Source organism: Urocampus carinirostris, chromosome 6, assembly GCF_059441175.1.
Source record: "Urocampus carinirostris isolate Australia breed hairy pipefish chromosome 6, RoL_Ucar_1.0, whole genome shotgun sequence".
Classification (NCBI taxonomy): Eukaryota; Metazoa; Chordata; class Actinopteri; order Syngnathiformes; family Syngnathidae; genus Urocampus; species Urocampus carinirostris.
The window spans coordinates 36,090,253-36,108,263 of NC_142354.1; the positions used below are offsets into that span (position 1 = coordinate 36,090,253).

General features: G+C 40.8%; 1 protein-coding gene across 5 annotated transcripts in view; it reads right to left on the bottom strand.

The window, feature by feature from the left end:
- Positions 1-18,011, bottom strand: part of cacna2d2a (calcium voltage-gated channel auxiliary subunit alpha2delta 2a) — a 319,851-nt gene that overhangs the window by 89,447 nt on the left and 212,393 nt on the right. For all 5 annotated transcript variants that reach the window (XM_088338886.1, XM_088338884.1, XM_088338887.1 and 2 more), the window contains 2 exons: positions 2,155-2,286; positions 1,895-1,952 (listed from right to left, as the gene is read on the bottom strand). In XM_088338886.1, the coding sequence (XP_088195012.1) occupies positions 1,895-1,952; positions 2,155-2,286 (190 nt within the window). The remainder of the gene's footprint in view (positions 1-1,894; positions 1,953-2,154; positions 2,287-18,011) is intronic.

The following is an 18,011-nucleotide window of genomic DNA, read 5'->3' on the forward strand; positions in this document are numbered from 1 at the left end:
CCCATTTACACCTAGGGACAATTTGAACCGGCCAATTAACCTGACATGCATGTTTTTGGAATGTGGGAGGAAACCGAAGATCCCGGAGGAAACCCACGCAGGCATGGGGAAAACATGCAAACTCCGCACAGGAGGATTCGATCTCATGACCTAAAAAGTGTGCCGCCACACCCCACCATTCATATGGTATTTCAATATAAGTGTTCTTTTGAGTCATTCATCCATTTTTTTGCATCGCTTATTCTCAGTAGGGGTCACGGCCGCAGCCAAACCCAGCCACTTTCGGGCATTTGACAGGGGCCACTCTGAATTGGTGGTATTCTTTGGATTGCTAATCGTTCATTTTACTTACATTTTTCAAATAAATGAATACTTTTTTTACAGTGTAGTTCAATCCAAACTAAATGATCTCCTGTTTGTGCCCCCATGACACCCAACCTGACCCCAAAAAGCCACTCAAACTGGGACGAGGCGGAAAAGGAGGTCAGGTACAATCAACATTGCTGTCACGGTTATGTCCACTTCACTCCGGCCAGTAACCAGGCAACAAGGCAGCGCAACCACCGCAAAACCAATGTGACAGTGTCACCTAGATTGAGCTCCACCGACTAGAAGCGTAAACTTGGCCCACCGCAGCATTTTCCTTCATAACCCAAAAACCAGCTGAGTATTACAAGTGAAAACATTGCTGCTGTGAAAGCTGACGCTATTTGACTTTGTCTTTGTAAACTCCAGACCCCACGTGTCAAACTTACGGTATGCCACATCAGTTTATGTGGCCCGCAAGACAGCACAAGAAGAAGCACAGGAGAAATATTCGCTGCAGTTTTAAATATGTCCATTGGATGTCGCCAAAACCAGGCATTACTCTTAAAGCAACTGTAGCAATGATATCACAGTCTTGAGCAAAAAAAAACATCCTTATTGTTGTTATGTTTCACTATTTTGCCTTTATTGAATGTTTATGAGCAAATTCTGATGGTTTTCAAATGTTTTGGATGACTTGATTTAAAAAAAAAAAGATTTGGGGGCGTTGGTTTGTAGAGCCAGAGTAGCCAAATATTGAAAATCAGTTTAGAATGGATAGAGAATTCTCTGCTTTTGAAAATGATTTTGTAGCAGCATTTAAGTATACAATTTTTACATTTAAAAGCTCGGTGGCCCTGGGGGTATGGCGCCCGCCCCGAGACTGGGAGGTTGTGGTTCAAGCCTCAGCCGAGTCATACCTAAGACTTAAACATTGGTACCCTGTTGCCTCCCTGCTTGGCGTTCAGCATTAGGGGTTGGAATTGGCGGGTTTGGTCACCTAATGACTCCCAACACCTCAGTTGGGTTGAGCGAGGGGGCTGGGAATCCCCTCCTCTGAATCAATCTCCCAAAACGAGTCAGAAATGACTCTAGCCACCTCCCAATAGGGGGATATAGCTGTGGTATATATATATATATATATATATATAACATTTACAATACTTCTTCGACAATGTCATTTAAAAATAAAATGCAGATCACGCCTGCTGTTACTGCAAGTGTCCAACAGATGGCAGTAATGCACCGTATATAACCAAGGGCCAATCAACATTGTCAATACAGAGTTGAGCATTGCTTAAATTCCCCTCGATTTTGTCAGTTTTCATAGAAAATGCTTAAGTGTAATATGCCAATAACTATGGAAGACTATGGAAGAATCGTAGCCCTTTTTTTGAAAATGTTATAAAAATACAAAAAAGGAGATGCTCAAAAAAACAATGTCTTACTTAGTAGTAGGTCAGGTAAGAATGGGTCATAACAATAACATTATAAAAGGTCTATGCAAATCTACATGTTGATTATAGCTACCTAATTCTTATAGGTCGCTGAGAAAAGATATTTAATAGCTGATAGAAATGTCACTTACCATGGCCTTCGTCGGACGTCGTAGAGGTCAATCTTGTTTGGAGCTCTCCAAGGAGTGGCTGCGAAATAAAATGGATGTGTTCCACTTCACTGTAGGATTTTTCACCTTAGATTACATCAAAGTCATAATTTCTTTCCACCTATCCGGTTACCAGTACACAGACATCTGATAACAAATCGTTCCGCCGAGAAGCTCGAGGGTCAATTTAGACGTTATCTGGCACTGAGTTATAAGGACGGGCGCGCGGTCGTCTAGTTTACCTGGGTAGTAGCGCGTCACTCCCGTTGCGCTTCCAAACACTTGCCAGCGGAGGGAGCTGTCATCTCGACGGTTCTCGATGAAGACTCGCTCCAGGGCTTGCGTCCAGTTTAACTCATTCAAGATGACCGGAGCTGGGGATGCAAATAAAAACACAAGGATGTGTTAAGGTGAATATGCCAAGACTTTCTTGATGTGCCTGCTAGCATTAGCGATTCACAGACCCTCTCACTAAGATCAGAGGCTGGTGACATGGATGCTAGCAATGCCAATAAGCTTTGTCAAAGCACAGACTAACAATTGGTGTATACTCAACCGAGCCGATTTGTTGGGAAAATCATGATTATGTAAAAAAATGAAATGTGTTTTTCTGCCCATGTATTCATGTCTTACATGAAATTTGATATATCTTATATAAACCGAAATCCCTCGGTTTCTGTGATATAAGAAGACACTGAGATCCTTCGGTTTCGGTGATTAATGGGGACCAGAACCACCCATGAAAAGTGAAAATCCATTGGATTTATTGTCATTATACAAAAGTAAAACGAAATTGGAGGGCTTATCCTTTCATTGTAAGAAGGCAATTCAGAGAGCGTCTGGCTAGCTGCGTGCTAGCATCGGGTGTTCTCAAATCGAGCCAGATCTCTGCGATGATTGTTGGAGCGGTTTATTCACACGCACGACGACTTAGTCTCACTTGAAGATAAAGCAGCTGTAGACTAAAATACTAGTCTTGAGTTTTTTTATAACGCTCAAAGAGGAAGTTTTGGTAGGTATAGTATGTACCACTTACAATTTGTAAAATTTAATCATTATCTGTTATTCATTCATCCTGATATTAGAGTTAAAAACAATCATTAATTCACACATTTTCAAAAGTGCTTATCCGCATCAGGTTTTCAGGGTGCTAGAGCCCAGACCAGCTGAAATTGACCAGTTGACGGCTTGCCAGCTAATCACTGGGCATTTGATAAATATAGATAAATATTTTTATCTTGCATGTATTTTAGGATGCCCCTCAAAACACATACAAACCCAAAAAAGGAGTACTTTCGTTAAAATCCATCAGACTCACTACCAGGTCATGTTGATAAGGGGCGGCAGTAGCTCAGGAAGTAGAGCGCTCGTCTTGTGATCAAGGGATCCCAGTTAGAATCCCGGCTCGTCCGTGTTACATGTCGAAATGTCCTTGGGTAAGACACTGAACCCCTAATACCCCCAATAAGCAGGTGAGCGCCTTACATGGCTGCAAGGCTGCTATTGGGAAATGTGAAGCACATTGTAAAGCGCTTTGGGAAGTCATTGACTTGAAAAGCGCTATACAAATGCGGATCATTCACATCATTTTCACTTATTTTTAATTAATTTCAAATTCCTATTTTATTTTTTTTAATTTTTAATTTCATTGATTTAATTTTCACTGTGAAAGTGTACTGAAAAAAAATGTAAATTGTATTTTTTAAATTGTATTTTATTGGAAAAAATTTTTATGGGGCACCCGTAGCAGCAAGATGGTGGACAATCATGTCAGCTCCCCTTCGGGTGAGTGTCATATATTGTTAAGTAACTACAAATGTCTTGACCTACGAGTATTAAAAAAAAAATCCATTTGATTGTCCGTGTATTTTTGCTTAGTACTGTATTCAAATTAATATTGTTCTTTTTAACGGATGACATTTTTTCATCCCTAGGAGGCGCTAGATAATACACAATGTCCAATAAAGTCAGAAAGTTGGCTAGATTGATTTTATGCTCTTCCTCGCAGTTTTCCATAAGCGTACGCTGTAAATAGTGAAATTAACAAAATTACTCTCTTAAACACAGTCCAAATGCCAACTCAAACCCCCCAAAAGATGAAAAACGATGAGTTTATTGAAGCGCATCTAAGAAATGCACATACTTGCACGTGCCACAAAAGCAGTTTGACAGAGTCTGCAATTATGACTTAAGCCAGGTGATAGCATTAGCGAGTAGAAAAACTCAAAATTCTGGACAGCTTCTGTATTTATGTGTTTACGCTGGAGTACCCTCTCTCTCTCTCTCTCTCTCTCTCTCTCTCACTCCTCTCTCTCTCAATCTCGGGGCGGCAGTAGCTCAGGAGGTAGAGCGATCGTTTTAGGATTAAGGGATCCCAGTTCGAATCCCGGCTTGTCCGTGTTACATGTCGAAGTGTCCTTGGGTAAGACACTGAACCCCCAATAAGCAGGTTAGCGCCTTACATGGCTGCACAGATCACGGCCGCTATTGGGAAATGTGAAGCACATTGTAAAGCGCTTTGGGAAGTCATTGACTTGAAAAGCGCTATATAAATGCAGATCATTTCATTTCTCTCTTCTCTCTCTCCCTCTCTCTCTCCCTCTTATATATTTGTGTGGGTGACATGCTGTTGGTAATGTCAAGTCATTTTTATTTGTATAGCCCTTAATAAGATCAAACATCCAGTTGGATCCACCCATCTCTGTCTGTCCCTCACCCCCTCATACACCCCCCCTCCGGAGGAAACAAAGTCTATAAAACAAAGACAGTTAAAACATCTTCTTTGTTCCTTTATCTCTTTGTTTTCCTTATCCTCACTGTAAAATGTGGAACTGGAGTCGTCCAATTTCTTTGTCACAATATATCCCTCGTTGTATCAATGACAATAAAGGTATAGTCTATTCTATTCTATTCTAATCACAAAGAGTCTCAAAGGGCTTCACAAGTTATTACACAGACTATTTTTTCAGACTATTATTACACCATGCCCTGATCTGGAACCAACATGAGGGCAAGGAAAAACTCAAAAACCTCAACATGAGGAAAATGAAGAAACCTTGACAAGGGACTGCACATGTGGCATCCCCCTTTCAGGATTACCAGACAGCAAAGGATGTTGCAATCACAAATAATACAGGCATATCAAATCATGTTTTTGAGGATGCCCCAAAAAAGGAGTGCTTTCATTAAAATCCATCAGACTCACTACCAGGTCATGATGATAAATATTATTCGAAACAATTCTGCAAAGGACGTCCGAAAACGACCTTGGGGAGAACACGTGTGAACCATCGGTGGCCATCTTGCAGGACATCAGCCTAATCTGGCCGATCTCCGAACGGTCGGCGAGGAGAAACGGGAGATTACCTTGGAAGAGGTGGTATGTCACCCGCAGCGGGGTAGGGGGGTATAAAGGGAAAGAGGTTTGTGTTTGTGTGCAGGAACAGGCTTTGAAGAATTATTTTCAAAGGATTTGACAGCATGAAGTCTAAATCGTAAGGTCAAATATACTGCGTAGACTGTATGACTCTCATCACAGACACACAAACACATCCACAAATAAAGAGCTTTACTGTGTGCAGTTAACATTAAGCTCAATGGCGAGTGCAATCGGGTTTTAATAGGCGGCCGATTAAAGTCGAAACCATCAGAGGACAAATTCAACTGGCTTATTTGAAAGAAAAACGTTACTCAAATTACTTTTAGTAGTGTGAACTCAAAAAGCTCCGATTTAGCTCAGTTGTGATCATTAGCAATGTTGTCAGGCTGTTCAATTACTGCTCTCTTTCTGGAAAACCACTCACTAAGAATTTCTGTCATCTTTGAAAGATGCATCATGCAACTGCTAAGACCAGGGGTGAGCAAACTACGGCTCAGGTGCCACATGCAGCCTATTAGGCTTTTTAATCCGGTCCACCAAAAGAAAATGTTAAAAATATAATGATGATTTTTGTAATGATAAATTATTTCGGTGCCACTTTTGTCCACCAGTGTCCGTTTGAGTTTTTTTTATAATGCATATTATCACATTTAATGTTTAAAAGGCAAAAAATTGTTTAAATATATACTTCTTGGCCTAATTTATTTTGATTCTTGTTGGTGGCAAATATTTTGGACTTCTCTCGCATTAATGTAAGATTGCACTTTTATTTTTTTTGTGAATTATTATTCGAATTTAGAAGCGCCGAGTCACGTTTTCCAAGCTATGTTGTAAATATGTTTTGCCTATTTATCTTTATAGTCTTTTCTCTTTTTTTCTCTTTTGAGTCCCAGGACTGCCAATCTCGTTACCTACAATGTTTCACAACGTTGATCTCAATGAAAATTCAATAAAAATAGGGGCCTAATATACTGTGTTTTTTATATCAGTGGAACCCAACGTTTTCTGTACCATGAGCCAGTTTAATATTTGACAATATTATCGCAGCCTGGCTCAGTAAAAACAGAATAATAACAAGAACAATAAAAATGATAAGGCTAAATACACTGGGCCATTACAAGACCACTAGGAATGTAGATGACATAGGAAAATGCATTAGATTTGATCTCATCATCACACTATTTTTCCTCATGGTATCACGTTGCTGAATAAGTGGAGCCATGATTAAAATTATGTATTGAAAATATAGTATATTATATAATATTTATAATGTACATTTTATTTTGGTGTTTTGTTCATAGTTTAAGTTGTCAATAATTTAATTTAATCATAGCCCATGTACTACAACGTGATGAAATATAATTCCATTACAATGTCATCTACATCTCTAGTGGTTAGGATTCTGCACTGTGCTGTGAATCGGGTTTGATTCCCATTACATCTAATGTGGTGTAAATTTGGTCAGCAATGAAAATATAGAGTAATCATCGTATATGGTAAGATACTAAAAGCACAACTGAACTTTGAGTTCTGTTAAATGGGTGTCATATAAGCAACAATTAAGGCAATTTTTTACTTATTTCTGTGCGACCCAGTACCAAATGACCCACACCTCTATATGATAAAATCTATAAACAAACATAAAATGATATGTGACATGCACATATAGATGCCTGCATGTATATTTATTTGTAAATACAAATAAGAAAGTTTGGATAGGTCTACTATACCAACCCCCCATGTATTACCAAAGTACAGTGGAACCTCGGTTTTCGAACGCCTCTCAGTTCTAACAAATCGGAGATTCTTGCTTCGCTGTTCGGTCAAAAATTCGGAGTTCGAACGCCGGTAATGCGTGAGTGCGTACGCTAGAGTGCGATGCTGAGCGGCGTACGGGTGTAGATCGTGTATTTTTTAATTTTTTTACACGTTGGTGTTAGCGTAATCTTTCGTACGGAAGATTACGATAACGCGAACGTACAATTAGCCTGGGTTAGCTTTATGCTTACGTTGAACATTCAGGTAAACATTCAGGGTGTTGGAACTGAGCCCAAAATTCAGGGTGTTGGAACGGAGCCCCCTTTCCAATGAAGCGCTAGGCACTTGTTGTGGAGACCCGGGTGCTAAATGACTTGTAAACGACCTGATTTTTTTATTTTTACACATTCATGTTAGCGTAATCTTTCGTACGGAAGATTACGATAACGCAAACGTACGATTAGCCTGGGTTAGCTTTATGATTCGAGGCAAACATTCAGGGTGTTGGAACTGAGCCCAAAATTCAGGGTGTTGGAACGGAGCCCCCTTTCCAATAAAGCGCTAGCCACTTGTGGTGCTAAATGACTTGTAAACTACCTGATTTTTTTATTTTTACACAATCATGTTAGCGTAAACTTTCGTACGGAAGCTTCATGTTTACGTTAAACATTCATGGTAAACATTCAGGGTGTTGGAACGGATTAAAACCATTTACATTATTTTTAATGGGAAAAATGATTTCGGTGATTGAACAAATCGGTTCTCGAACAGGGTTCTGGAACGGATTATGGTCGAAATGAAATGAAATAATGATCTGCATTTATATAGCGCTTTTCAAGTCAATGACTTCCCAAAGCGCTTTACATTGTGCTTCCCATTTCCCATGATCTGTGCAGCCATGTAAGGCTGCTAACCTGCTTATTGGGGGTATTGGGGTTTTAGTGTCTTACCCAAGGACACTTCGGCATGTAACACGGACAAGCCGGGATTCGAACTGGGATCCCTTAATCCTAAAATGATCGCTCTACCTCCTGAGCTACTGCCGCCCCGAGGTTCCACTGTATTGGCTTGAGACTGAATCAGCCCCTCCGCCAATTTCTTTAACCGAATACACCCCACGACTCAAAACGTTCGCCCACCACTGCACTAAGCAGTAAGGATGTTCAAATATATCATTTTTTGTGATTTATTTGATTACTCAATCAATACAGACAGATTTAGTACAGACATATAAAAAAAGAAAACAAAGCATATTGTATGTTCCTTTCTCCCAAAGACACATTTTTACATCGGTCTAGATTTCAGCAACGCATATTTTGAGAATATCATAAACCCGAAGAGCACGTTTCGATTTCACCTGGCCAACAGGATTCTCAGCCAGCGGTCAGCAAGTCATCTGATTAACTATTGTAAAAGTATTATCCTTTAAGCGGCAGTTATCACAGCCTGCCTGTTGTCAAGTCCTGACTGTTCTCTTATCTGAAGGGAGCCACTAAGTCTGGAATGATGGCCGTCCCATGTCGGCCAAGGGCAAAGAGACATCCCCCCCATAGATGCTTTAACTGACGTCAAAGTTGTCCTACCCTCCCCCTAAATAACTTCTCTGTGAATGATAAAAAAGGCATCCAATTTAAAATAGTTCTTCCAAAACTGTTGACTAAGGCTCAATCCCATTACTTCCTCTTTCACCTACACGCTCATCATTTTCTTCCCCCATCCATTACTGGGGAGGGCAAAGGAACCATTCCTCTGAGAATGAGGATCATACTTCCTGATTAACATTACATCACTTTTTGCTGCATTGTTGTGACGTGAAATATGTAACAATTGGTCGTGTGCGGCACAGTTCTGAGGTCATGAAATGGAACATTCCTGTGTGGAGTTTCCATGTTCTCCCCGTGCTTGTGTGGGTTTCCTTCGGGCACTCCGGTTTCCTCCTAAAAACATGCATGTCAGGTTAATTGGCCGGTTCAAATTGTGTCTCAGTGTGAAAGAGCGAGTGAGTTGTCTGTCTCTGTGTGCCCTGCGACTGGCTGGCAACCAGTTCAGGGTTTCCCCTGCCCACTGCCCGAAGATGGCTCCAGCACCCACCGTGACTCTACTGAGGATAAGCGGTGCAGATAATGGATGGATGTTCATTCCCTTCCATTTTTTTTCTTTTTCTTCTAATTTCACTAACTTCAAAACAGTAATATTTGAACTGTAATCTTTGACTTGCAGAATAAATAAACAAGCTGCCAGGAGAGTACTGTGCTTTACTCATGTTTATTCTTCCTCATGTACTACCTCACCTGTGCCTTGTGCTCTTACTTGCTGATGAGGCGTGGCTAGGGAGAAGCTAGGGCACTCCCGACCTGACTTAGTGAAAACTGGCTTGTGTCTTACTCTTCCTTCTTATATCATGCTTTGCGAAGGGTTCAGAGTATCGTACACTCATTGTGAATGCGTTTTGATAAGGAAAAGGGGAGGAATGAGCTTACCATTCAATAATGTACAAAAATTGGGGAACAATATGAAAATAAATAACAGATGGAAAAACTAAAGTTGATAAATTGTAATTCGAGAATTCTAAAACAAGAGTGGCCATAGGACTTTTTGGGGAGTATTTAAGGCCTGACAACCATTTTTTAGCAGCCTGTAGTCTATGCTATAAATCTTTTTTATACACTGTACAGCTTCTTTTTAGACATTCAAATATGCAAGTTTACTCTTTTTTTGTGAAATTGGATAGATTTTGGAACTTCTAAACTGATCTTATATGAAAAAACTTAAGGTAGAAAGCACACGCAAAATACACCACGGATATAGGTGTGCATGTAAAATTTTAGCTTGTTCACCTCAACTTTGTTTCAAAATAAAGGTTTGCATAGCATGCTTGCCCAGGCAGCCGACAGGCCCCTCCAGAGCCATCGTTAATCTGCGCCCCCTCTCCCACAGCGTGCGGTATCTTTAAAAGCTGAATTCATCAAGGTGCCGCTCCCCTTGACATTTGGAGCACCCTTGGTTTGGTCCCCTTCATGCAGCACCACACCTCAAAAAGCATCCCAAGATCTAAATTTATGAAGCATGTCCGTTTGAGATTGTTCCTTCCAGTGATCCCACCGCCCGCCCTTCATCATTGCTTCGTATTATTCACGCTTGTATATCTGAGTGAAAGAGTTATCTAAACAGATAGGCAATAGCGCCCAATGACTATGCTAAAGAGAGGAAAGTCAACAATGAAGAACAATTAACAGCTTTTTGGAAAAGAGGCAAACAAGTTTACACCAAAAAAGTGCACGCACACACAAAAGCATAACCACAAGTAAAGCCGTCTTCGGCACTGAGTCTGTTAGTAAAGCTATATACAAATGGCTGCATGATATACCGAATTCACAGAGCACAGCACAGTGTAATCCATCACGAGGGCTGAACACACAAAGTGGGCCCCAGGTTTAAAATCCATAACGTTAATGGAGCCAAAGCTATTAGTCAAGTCGCTAAGGAAGAGCGGCGGCCATTAGGGATGCAGTAGTTTACATTTTGTAGGACGGCTGTGCGTTGTTTACAGCAGCTCATGTGAACGCGTCACGCAGCTGACATTCGAAACAGCTTCCTTTCAACATCTCGGTAAATATCTTTTTTTTTCTCTGCTGTCAACTCTTTCTGCAGACTACATAAAACAAGGTCGACAGTCAAATGGGTGTTATTATGGTAAATGCAGCAGCAGAACAAGCAGCAAATGCAAGCAAGATGCATCACAATGTTTTGGGGCTTTTAAAGAAGAGCAACTAAGCAGTCCTTTTGACAATTTAAATGTTGTCTAAATGCGTTTTTTGTCATATTACCGTAATCGTGATAAATAAGTACTCATGGTTAGGTAGGGTTACTTTAACTTGATTACTTTCAATTACTTTTGGATTACTCCAATACGAAATATGCTACTAAAAGACAAAAGAAACTAAATATGAATAAAATTCTGACTCACAAAACGTGGTAAGCTTTCTCTCCTGGCTTTGATCTCTTTGATCTCCGGCAAAACTAACATAAAATGCGAATAAATCCAAACAGCTTGCCAACATCCTTTTTGCCGTTCCATGTATTCCGTTACTCCCCAAGCCTGCACAAAATTTAGTCATTTTATATAATAATAATATATAGGTGCGCCTTGTGTATGCACAAAATCGGTTTTCCCCCGAAATGTGGTGGGTGCGCTCTATAGTCCGGAATTTTACGGTATGTACAATTATGTGTAATTTTTCATGTAAAAGTCGCTCTGAAATGAAAATTTAGGTGACCTATAAGCCGGACAATCGGATGACTAGCGCCATTCGTGAGGCTCGCATTACAGTGAGTTTGCTGATTTTAATGAATATAAAGGTAAAATATATGCCCTTTCAGTGTGCACATGCTACAGTGGTTTTAGTATTTGGATTTGGACGCATTTAGTTCTCTTTCCATCACGTTGACCCCCTACGGGCTTTTAAATCTAGTTTGATGCTAAGAGGGCTCGAGTTGAATCTCCAGTGGGGCGTAAGCGGCGAGACAGGGGAGAAAGCTTCCTCTGCAGCTAGGGGAACCGGCGGCGGGCCATACAAAATACACGCTGCCGGCCAGCATGCAAACTCCTCTCATTAGCACTTTCCATGTTCAGAAACAATCCTGATATTGTTAAACTTTCCCCAAAATAAATTCAATGGAACTCATTTTTGTCCCCTGAACAGACTGAGTCTTGTGCCTCCAAAATCTATTATGATATATGAAATGGTTGACTGTGCAGCCCTTTGAGACTGATTGTGATCTATATGACTGAACTAGTCATTATCTAAATCGCCCCTCAAATGTTTATCAAAGAGTTTTTTAAAGCGTTCTCCTTAAAATCTGTCCATATCAGATGTATTGTTTTATGAGGGAATATTTTCTATTTTATCATGCTCCGCAAAAAAATGATTTAAAAAAGCGATTTTTTTCTCATGACAGTAGTATACGAAACTCCGATGTTCATATGTGTCGACCGACAACAACGTTTTCTAAAGCTCCTGAGAAGATAATTATTTAAAACAGGTCGCAGACTGCAACAAGCCCACACATATTTTACACGCATAAACACTGCATTTACCACAATGCCACAGTGATGTACGAAAGATAGACGGGAAGAAAGAACATAATTTTAATGTACAGTACATCTGCCCTTTAATATGATTGGATAGCTCTTTCCTGCAATGTGTTTGTACGTAACAGTGTATTCTTTTTAAAAGCATCTCATCTCATCTCATTAGCTACACCGCTTATCCTCAGTAGGGTCGCGGGGGTGATAGAGCCCATCCCAGCAATCATCGGGCATTGGGCAGGGGACACCCTGAACTGGTTGCCAGCCAATCGCAGGGCACACGGGGACAGACAACTCACTCGCTCATTCACACCAAGGGACAATTTGGACCGGCCAATTCACCTGAAATGCATGTTTTTGGAATGTGGGAGGAAACCGGAGTGCCCGGAGAACATACAAACTCCGCACAGGAAGTCTGGAGCTGGATTTGAACCCACGCAGGAGGTTCCCAAGACATGAACTGTGCCGCACATGCGCTAACCACTGCTCCACCGTGCATGTTTTTGTGAATTTAGTTTGCATAGAAGTTTCTGTTTAATGGTAGGCGCCTTATATGGCTGACTCCCTATTGGTGTGTGAGTGTGTGTGTGAATAGGTAAAAGTGAAGCACATTGTAAAGCGCATTGGGAGGTCTTCATTGACTTGAAAAGCACTATAGAAATGCAGACCATTTACGATTTACCAATGGAATTTGCAAATAAATCCTAAGTCAATATCTTTTATAAGAAATGATTGCATTTATTTATCGGATCATATATATATATATATATATATATATATATATATATATATATATATATATATATATATATATATATATATATATATATATATATATATATATATGTATATATTGCTCAATACTGTAAACATGTCAACATTAGTAAAGTACAGCGAGCGGCTAGCAAATAGTTGGGAGCAGAGGGACGCATGAACTTTGAACTCCGAAAAAGATTGTCACAGCTCCTATTTAGACAGCGCTCTACATCTTGTTCCTTCTTGCATGCAAAAGGAAATACAAGTGCATTTTCAATTTCTGCCAAAAGCTTATGCGTAGTTTGCATATATGCACACTAGATATTCACACTTCTATAAAATAGTGTGATCCCCACGTAGTAGACTATAGACAGTAGAGTGTATTCAGTCCAATGGGAGCTAGCCACCGATGCCATTTATTAGCCAAACAATTGTGTTACCCCTATTATGTGAATGCATGAAGCAAAATATCTCTATATCAACAAAGCTATATGGTTGCTTCAAATTCCCACAAGAAAACTACTCCAAACAAATTACAGACTATATCTTGAAAAAATCATAAACTACTACAATCGTATGACAAGCCACTTCTGCACAATCTTTACAGTCTCATTCAAACTCATTTCCCCACACTATTTAAACCAAGTGGGATGCTCCCAGTGTTCTCGTTTGCCCGCGTCCCTGCGTCCTAGACGCATCGTTTTTGCTGGAGACGCATCGTGTCAAATCAACGTGCGTCCCTAGGACGCAACTATTTTGACACAAAATTGTCATTATTACCCGATTACATTTTTTTTTAAAACAAAGATTTACCGCACTCCAAACTTTTTGTCAGGCAGATCCGGCAGATGTTGTTTTGGTCTCGCGGTTCGAGTTTTCGTCTGCACGCTGATCTCGAGTTTGAGTTGTGTAGTCCGTCTCTTTTTGGAGAACCGTTTTTTTTGGCTCAACTCATTAAAGAGCCGGCTCTCAAACGGCTCACTTGCTTTGATGCATCATATTACGAATGATTATGTTGTATAAAGAAGTTAAGAAAAAAAGGAAGTATAAAAGGAGAATATGAAAAAAGACAGGTTTGTGGCGATCCTTTTTAATTAGTATATTACCAACAATAATTTAATGCAGAAAATAAATTAATAATTTGAATAAGAAAATGTATTATTCTACTCAATTATATTTGCATGTATTTTTCTTTCTACAGTGAACGTCCAAGCGACTTCATTTTTGAACTTTTTTTATAATAAACCTCATTCATGTCGAGCAACTCAGTGTCTCAACAAAATGTTCATTAACAATATATATAATACAGTGGAACCTCGGTTTTCGAACGCCTCTCACTTCGAACAAATCGGTTCTCGACCAAAAATTTCGAGAAATTCTTGCTTCGCTTTTCGTTCAAAACATCGGAGTTCGATTGCCGGTACGCTAGGGGCGATGCTGAGCAGCGTACGAGTGTAGATTGCCCCCACCTCTCGTTAAGAACTGTTGTCACGGCAACGCGCACTCCTTCTCTGCTTTCGTTTTTCAAAAGCGGTGAAGGGAGTGTTTTAACTCCTAATTATGCCTCGGAAGAAGGTTGGTGCAGGCAGCAAAGTTGCTACAGGTGAAAAAAGAGGAGTAGTGCCTACAAATATTGCATTTAAGAAAGAAATAATAGCAAAATATGAAGAAGGCGTGCGAGTTACCCTTCTTTCAGGAATACAGCATGGCTTCTGCAGACAACCGTCAAGGTAAGAAATCCTACTCATAATTATTTTCTTTATCCTTTAACTGCTCACCACTTGTTGTGGAGACCCGGGTGCTAAATAATGTGTAAACGACCTTATCTTCCGTACGAAAGATTACGCTAACGCGAACGTACGATTAGCCTGGGTTAGCTTCATGTTTACTTTCGTGGTAAACATTTAGGGTGTTGTAACGGATTAAAACCATTTTACATTATTTTTAATGGGAAAAAAGGACTTCGGTGATCGTACAAATCGGTTTTCGTACAAAGAAATGGAACGGATTATGGTCGAGAACCGAGGTTCCACTGTATAAGGAAACACATGTACAATATAACATGTTAAACTACATAAATAAACATGTTTGGAAAAAAAAAGATTTTTTTTGTGTTTTGTAAGGGAAAATACGTTGTTGGGACCCATAGATTTTTGAGCATGCGAGTCCCCGGGGCCCATCACTTTTCAGAGGTAAAATGAACACTGTGCTCCTTTATTTTGTTATTTAACAACTTAACGGATGCACAGCAGCCCATATGGAGATGCGCCTTAATAGCCTGCGTATAAGCTTGGGTCCTTTCATAGGCAAATTCTGCAGTTCTCTGTGCCTTCACGATAACTGCGTCGATTCGCACCAAGGCAAAGTGACAACATGACATATTGCATTATTCCGCAGGACAGGGCGCCACACGCAGCGGATTTAGACTCCACGTTTAATGAAGGGACTTTCCACATCCAGTCGGGTGGGGGTGGCTCTTTTATTCCCTGCTGAGAGCTGTGACTGCGTATTGTCATATAAAAGGTGGTATAGTCAAGCGCTATCAGGACTCACCACACACAAACATGAACACACAAACTGTAAATCCTTTTCTAATAAAAATGGGAGAAAACTGACGTTCACACATCTTATTGAATATACTGTGGGTAGTAAAGTATTTAGTCAACTATTAATTGTGCAAGTTTTTCCCATGAGGCCTGTTGGTATCATAGGTATTCCTCAACTGAGACGGAACATGACATGGAAATTTGTCCTTTTGCCTTCGAAGAGAATTACTCCTGAAGATTTAAACTCCATGCTTCAACGAATATATGGTGATCTTTGGATACATTTAATTATTTTTTCTCCTCTAAATAATATAACTTGTTCCCAGGGTTGAGTAGGGTTACTTTAACTTGATTACTAATTACATTACTCCAATACCAAATATGCTAATAAAAGACTAAATAAACTAAATATGAATAAATATACTAAATTTTGTGCAGGCTTGGGGAGTAACAGAACACATGGAACGGCAAAAATGATGTTGGCAAGCTGTTTGGATTTATTTTCATTTTGTTTCTGTGGCATTTTATGTTAGTTTTGCCAGAGATCAAAGCCAGGAGAGAAAGCTTACCACGTGTTGTGAGTCATCATTTTATTCACATTTAGTTTCTTTTGTCTTTTATTAGCATATTTGGTATTGGAGTAATCCAAAAGTAATTAAAAGTAATCAAGTTAAATTAACCCTACCCAACCCTGCTTGTTCCACAAAAATAGGTCATCATACCATGGGACATGCTACCAAGTCCTCTTTTGAATGATCCAAATACAGTTCTTTGAGGTAAACTTTCGGCATACTGGGTTAACTAGAAGGTCACGTCTGGAACTGCAGGACTTGAGTCCCTGGCGGTGTATTGTGTTATTGATTGTAGAATTTGTTATCTTCAATCAAACACTCACTCCCGTATGTTGTAGCTTTTGTTACCTTGGTCATTCAATCACTCCTGTGTGTTCTAAAATTTTGGTTCACCGTTCTTGTGATTATTTAGGGACCGTGAGCTCCAAAAGGAGGACCGCCTTGCTGGCGACAGACCACAGCACCATGTCTAGCCGCAATGATTTCTTTGGGCAATTTCCGTGGGGAACCGCAACTGCCTTTTGAGGATGACTTTCATTTTCATTACACTGGCGGGTGAGAGGAAACTTCCCATGATTGATGGGAAGGAGGCAGTGGTGTTTTTGAAAGCACTTTCCCAGGTAGATGGACGACTGGTTGTTTCCCGTCTTCAAACTTTGACTATCACTGCCAGCTCCTTCAGGACAGCATCATTCCGCCATTCGTAGCGGCCTTGGGACAGTGCCATCTTGCAGCCCGAAAGGATGTGCTCAGGGCTAGGGTTGATGGTACTGCAGAGGGTGCGGCTCTCTTCAGTGCTGAATCACAGGTATGGAGATTTTTAGGGCAGTAATGGCGTGTTGTGGGTTGCCCGGGTCAGGAAGCTAACCCTGGCTTGAGGGATCTTTCACAGGTTGGGCCAAGACATAGGCCTGTCCATGACACCTTCCCCTTTGCACAGAAGAGGGGGTTCACCCTGGTTGAGACCAGCTCGCCCTACTCGGACCTCACTCACCTTCAACAGTCACATCACCTGATGGTATAGTATGTGCTGGTATCGCCATACTTTGTATTTGACTGGGAACCCGCTCTGATAGATCTTGGCAAGAGCATCCACAAGCTGCTTCTTCACAGCCTCACTCGGCTTCTTGTCTGGGACCTGGATGGCTTGACCTTCATTCTTGCCCAGCCTACAAGTGCTCAATTATCTTCAGCAGTCTTGATGTACATGCTGCTGTCTGGAGAATGATGGTGACATCATCCATAAAGCCTTGCAGCGGTGGTAGCCTTTGGCAGTTTCAAATTGCCGACCATCTTTCTAGTCCCGATGAGGAGGATTTTGAAGGCCACGATAGAGAGAGAGATTGAACATCCCATCGGGATGCCCACTTGAAGCTGCTGCCATCCTGTTGTGAAGTCATGGTGGGAACAGCAAGTCTACAAAGTACTTGGCAACCATGCCTTTAATGCAGTCTGGCGTATGGAAGAAGTCCAAGGTGAAGCTGATCAGCTGGTGCAGGACGGACCCTTAAGCTTTGACAAGATCCGGCCAAACAACATTGAGGTCGCTCTTCTCCCTCATCGCCCTTTGTATTTGCTCCCAAATGATACCCAGTGCTCCACGCACCCTGGCATTCCTGGGACTGTTGATAATACTTATTTTCATAATAATAAAACCATAATTTGCAAACAATTTTGGACAACCAAGCACTGTGTGGTAAAAGCAAGGAAAATATCGTTGAGACACATTAGCATCAGCGGTAGTGATTGTTGTTCTGCATTCACACAATGATTATTTCCAAGATGACATTAGGAGAGCACTCGTCTCAAGCCGTTTTTCGTAACAATCACGCGGGGGGCAAATAAAAGTGGTTTCCGCGCTTATCTATGGTCGCCGCGTCGTAAGCAAGCAAGACGAGGAGGAAACTATGAATGTTTGACCCGGGCTAATTAGAAAGTTTGCGGGCTCGGTGGCGGCAACGAGCGGCTGGATAATGAATCATAAAATGGTTCATTACTG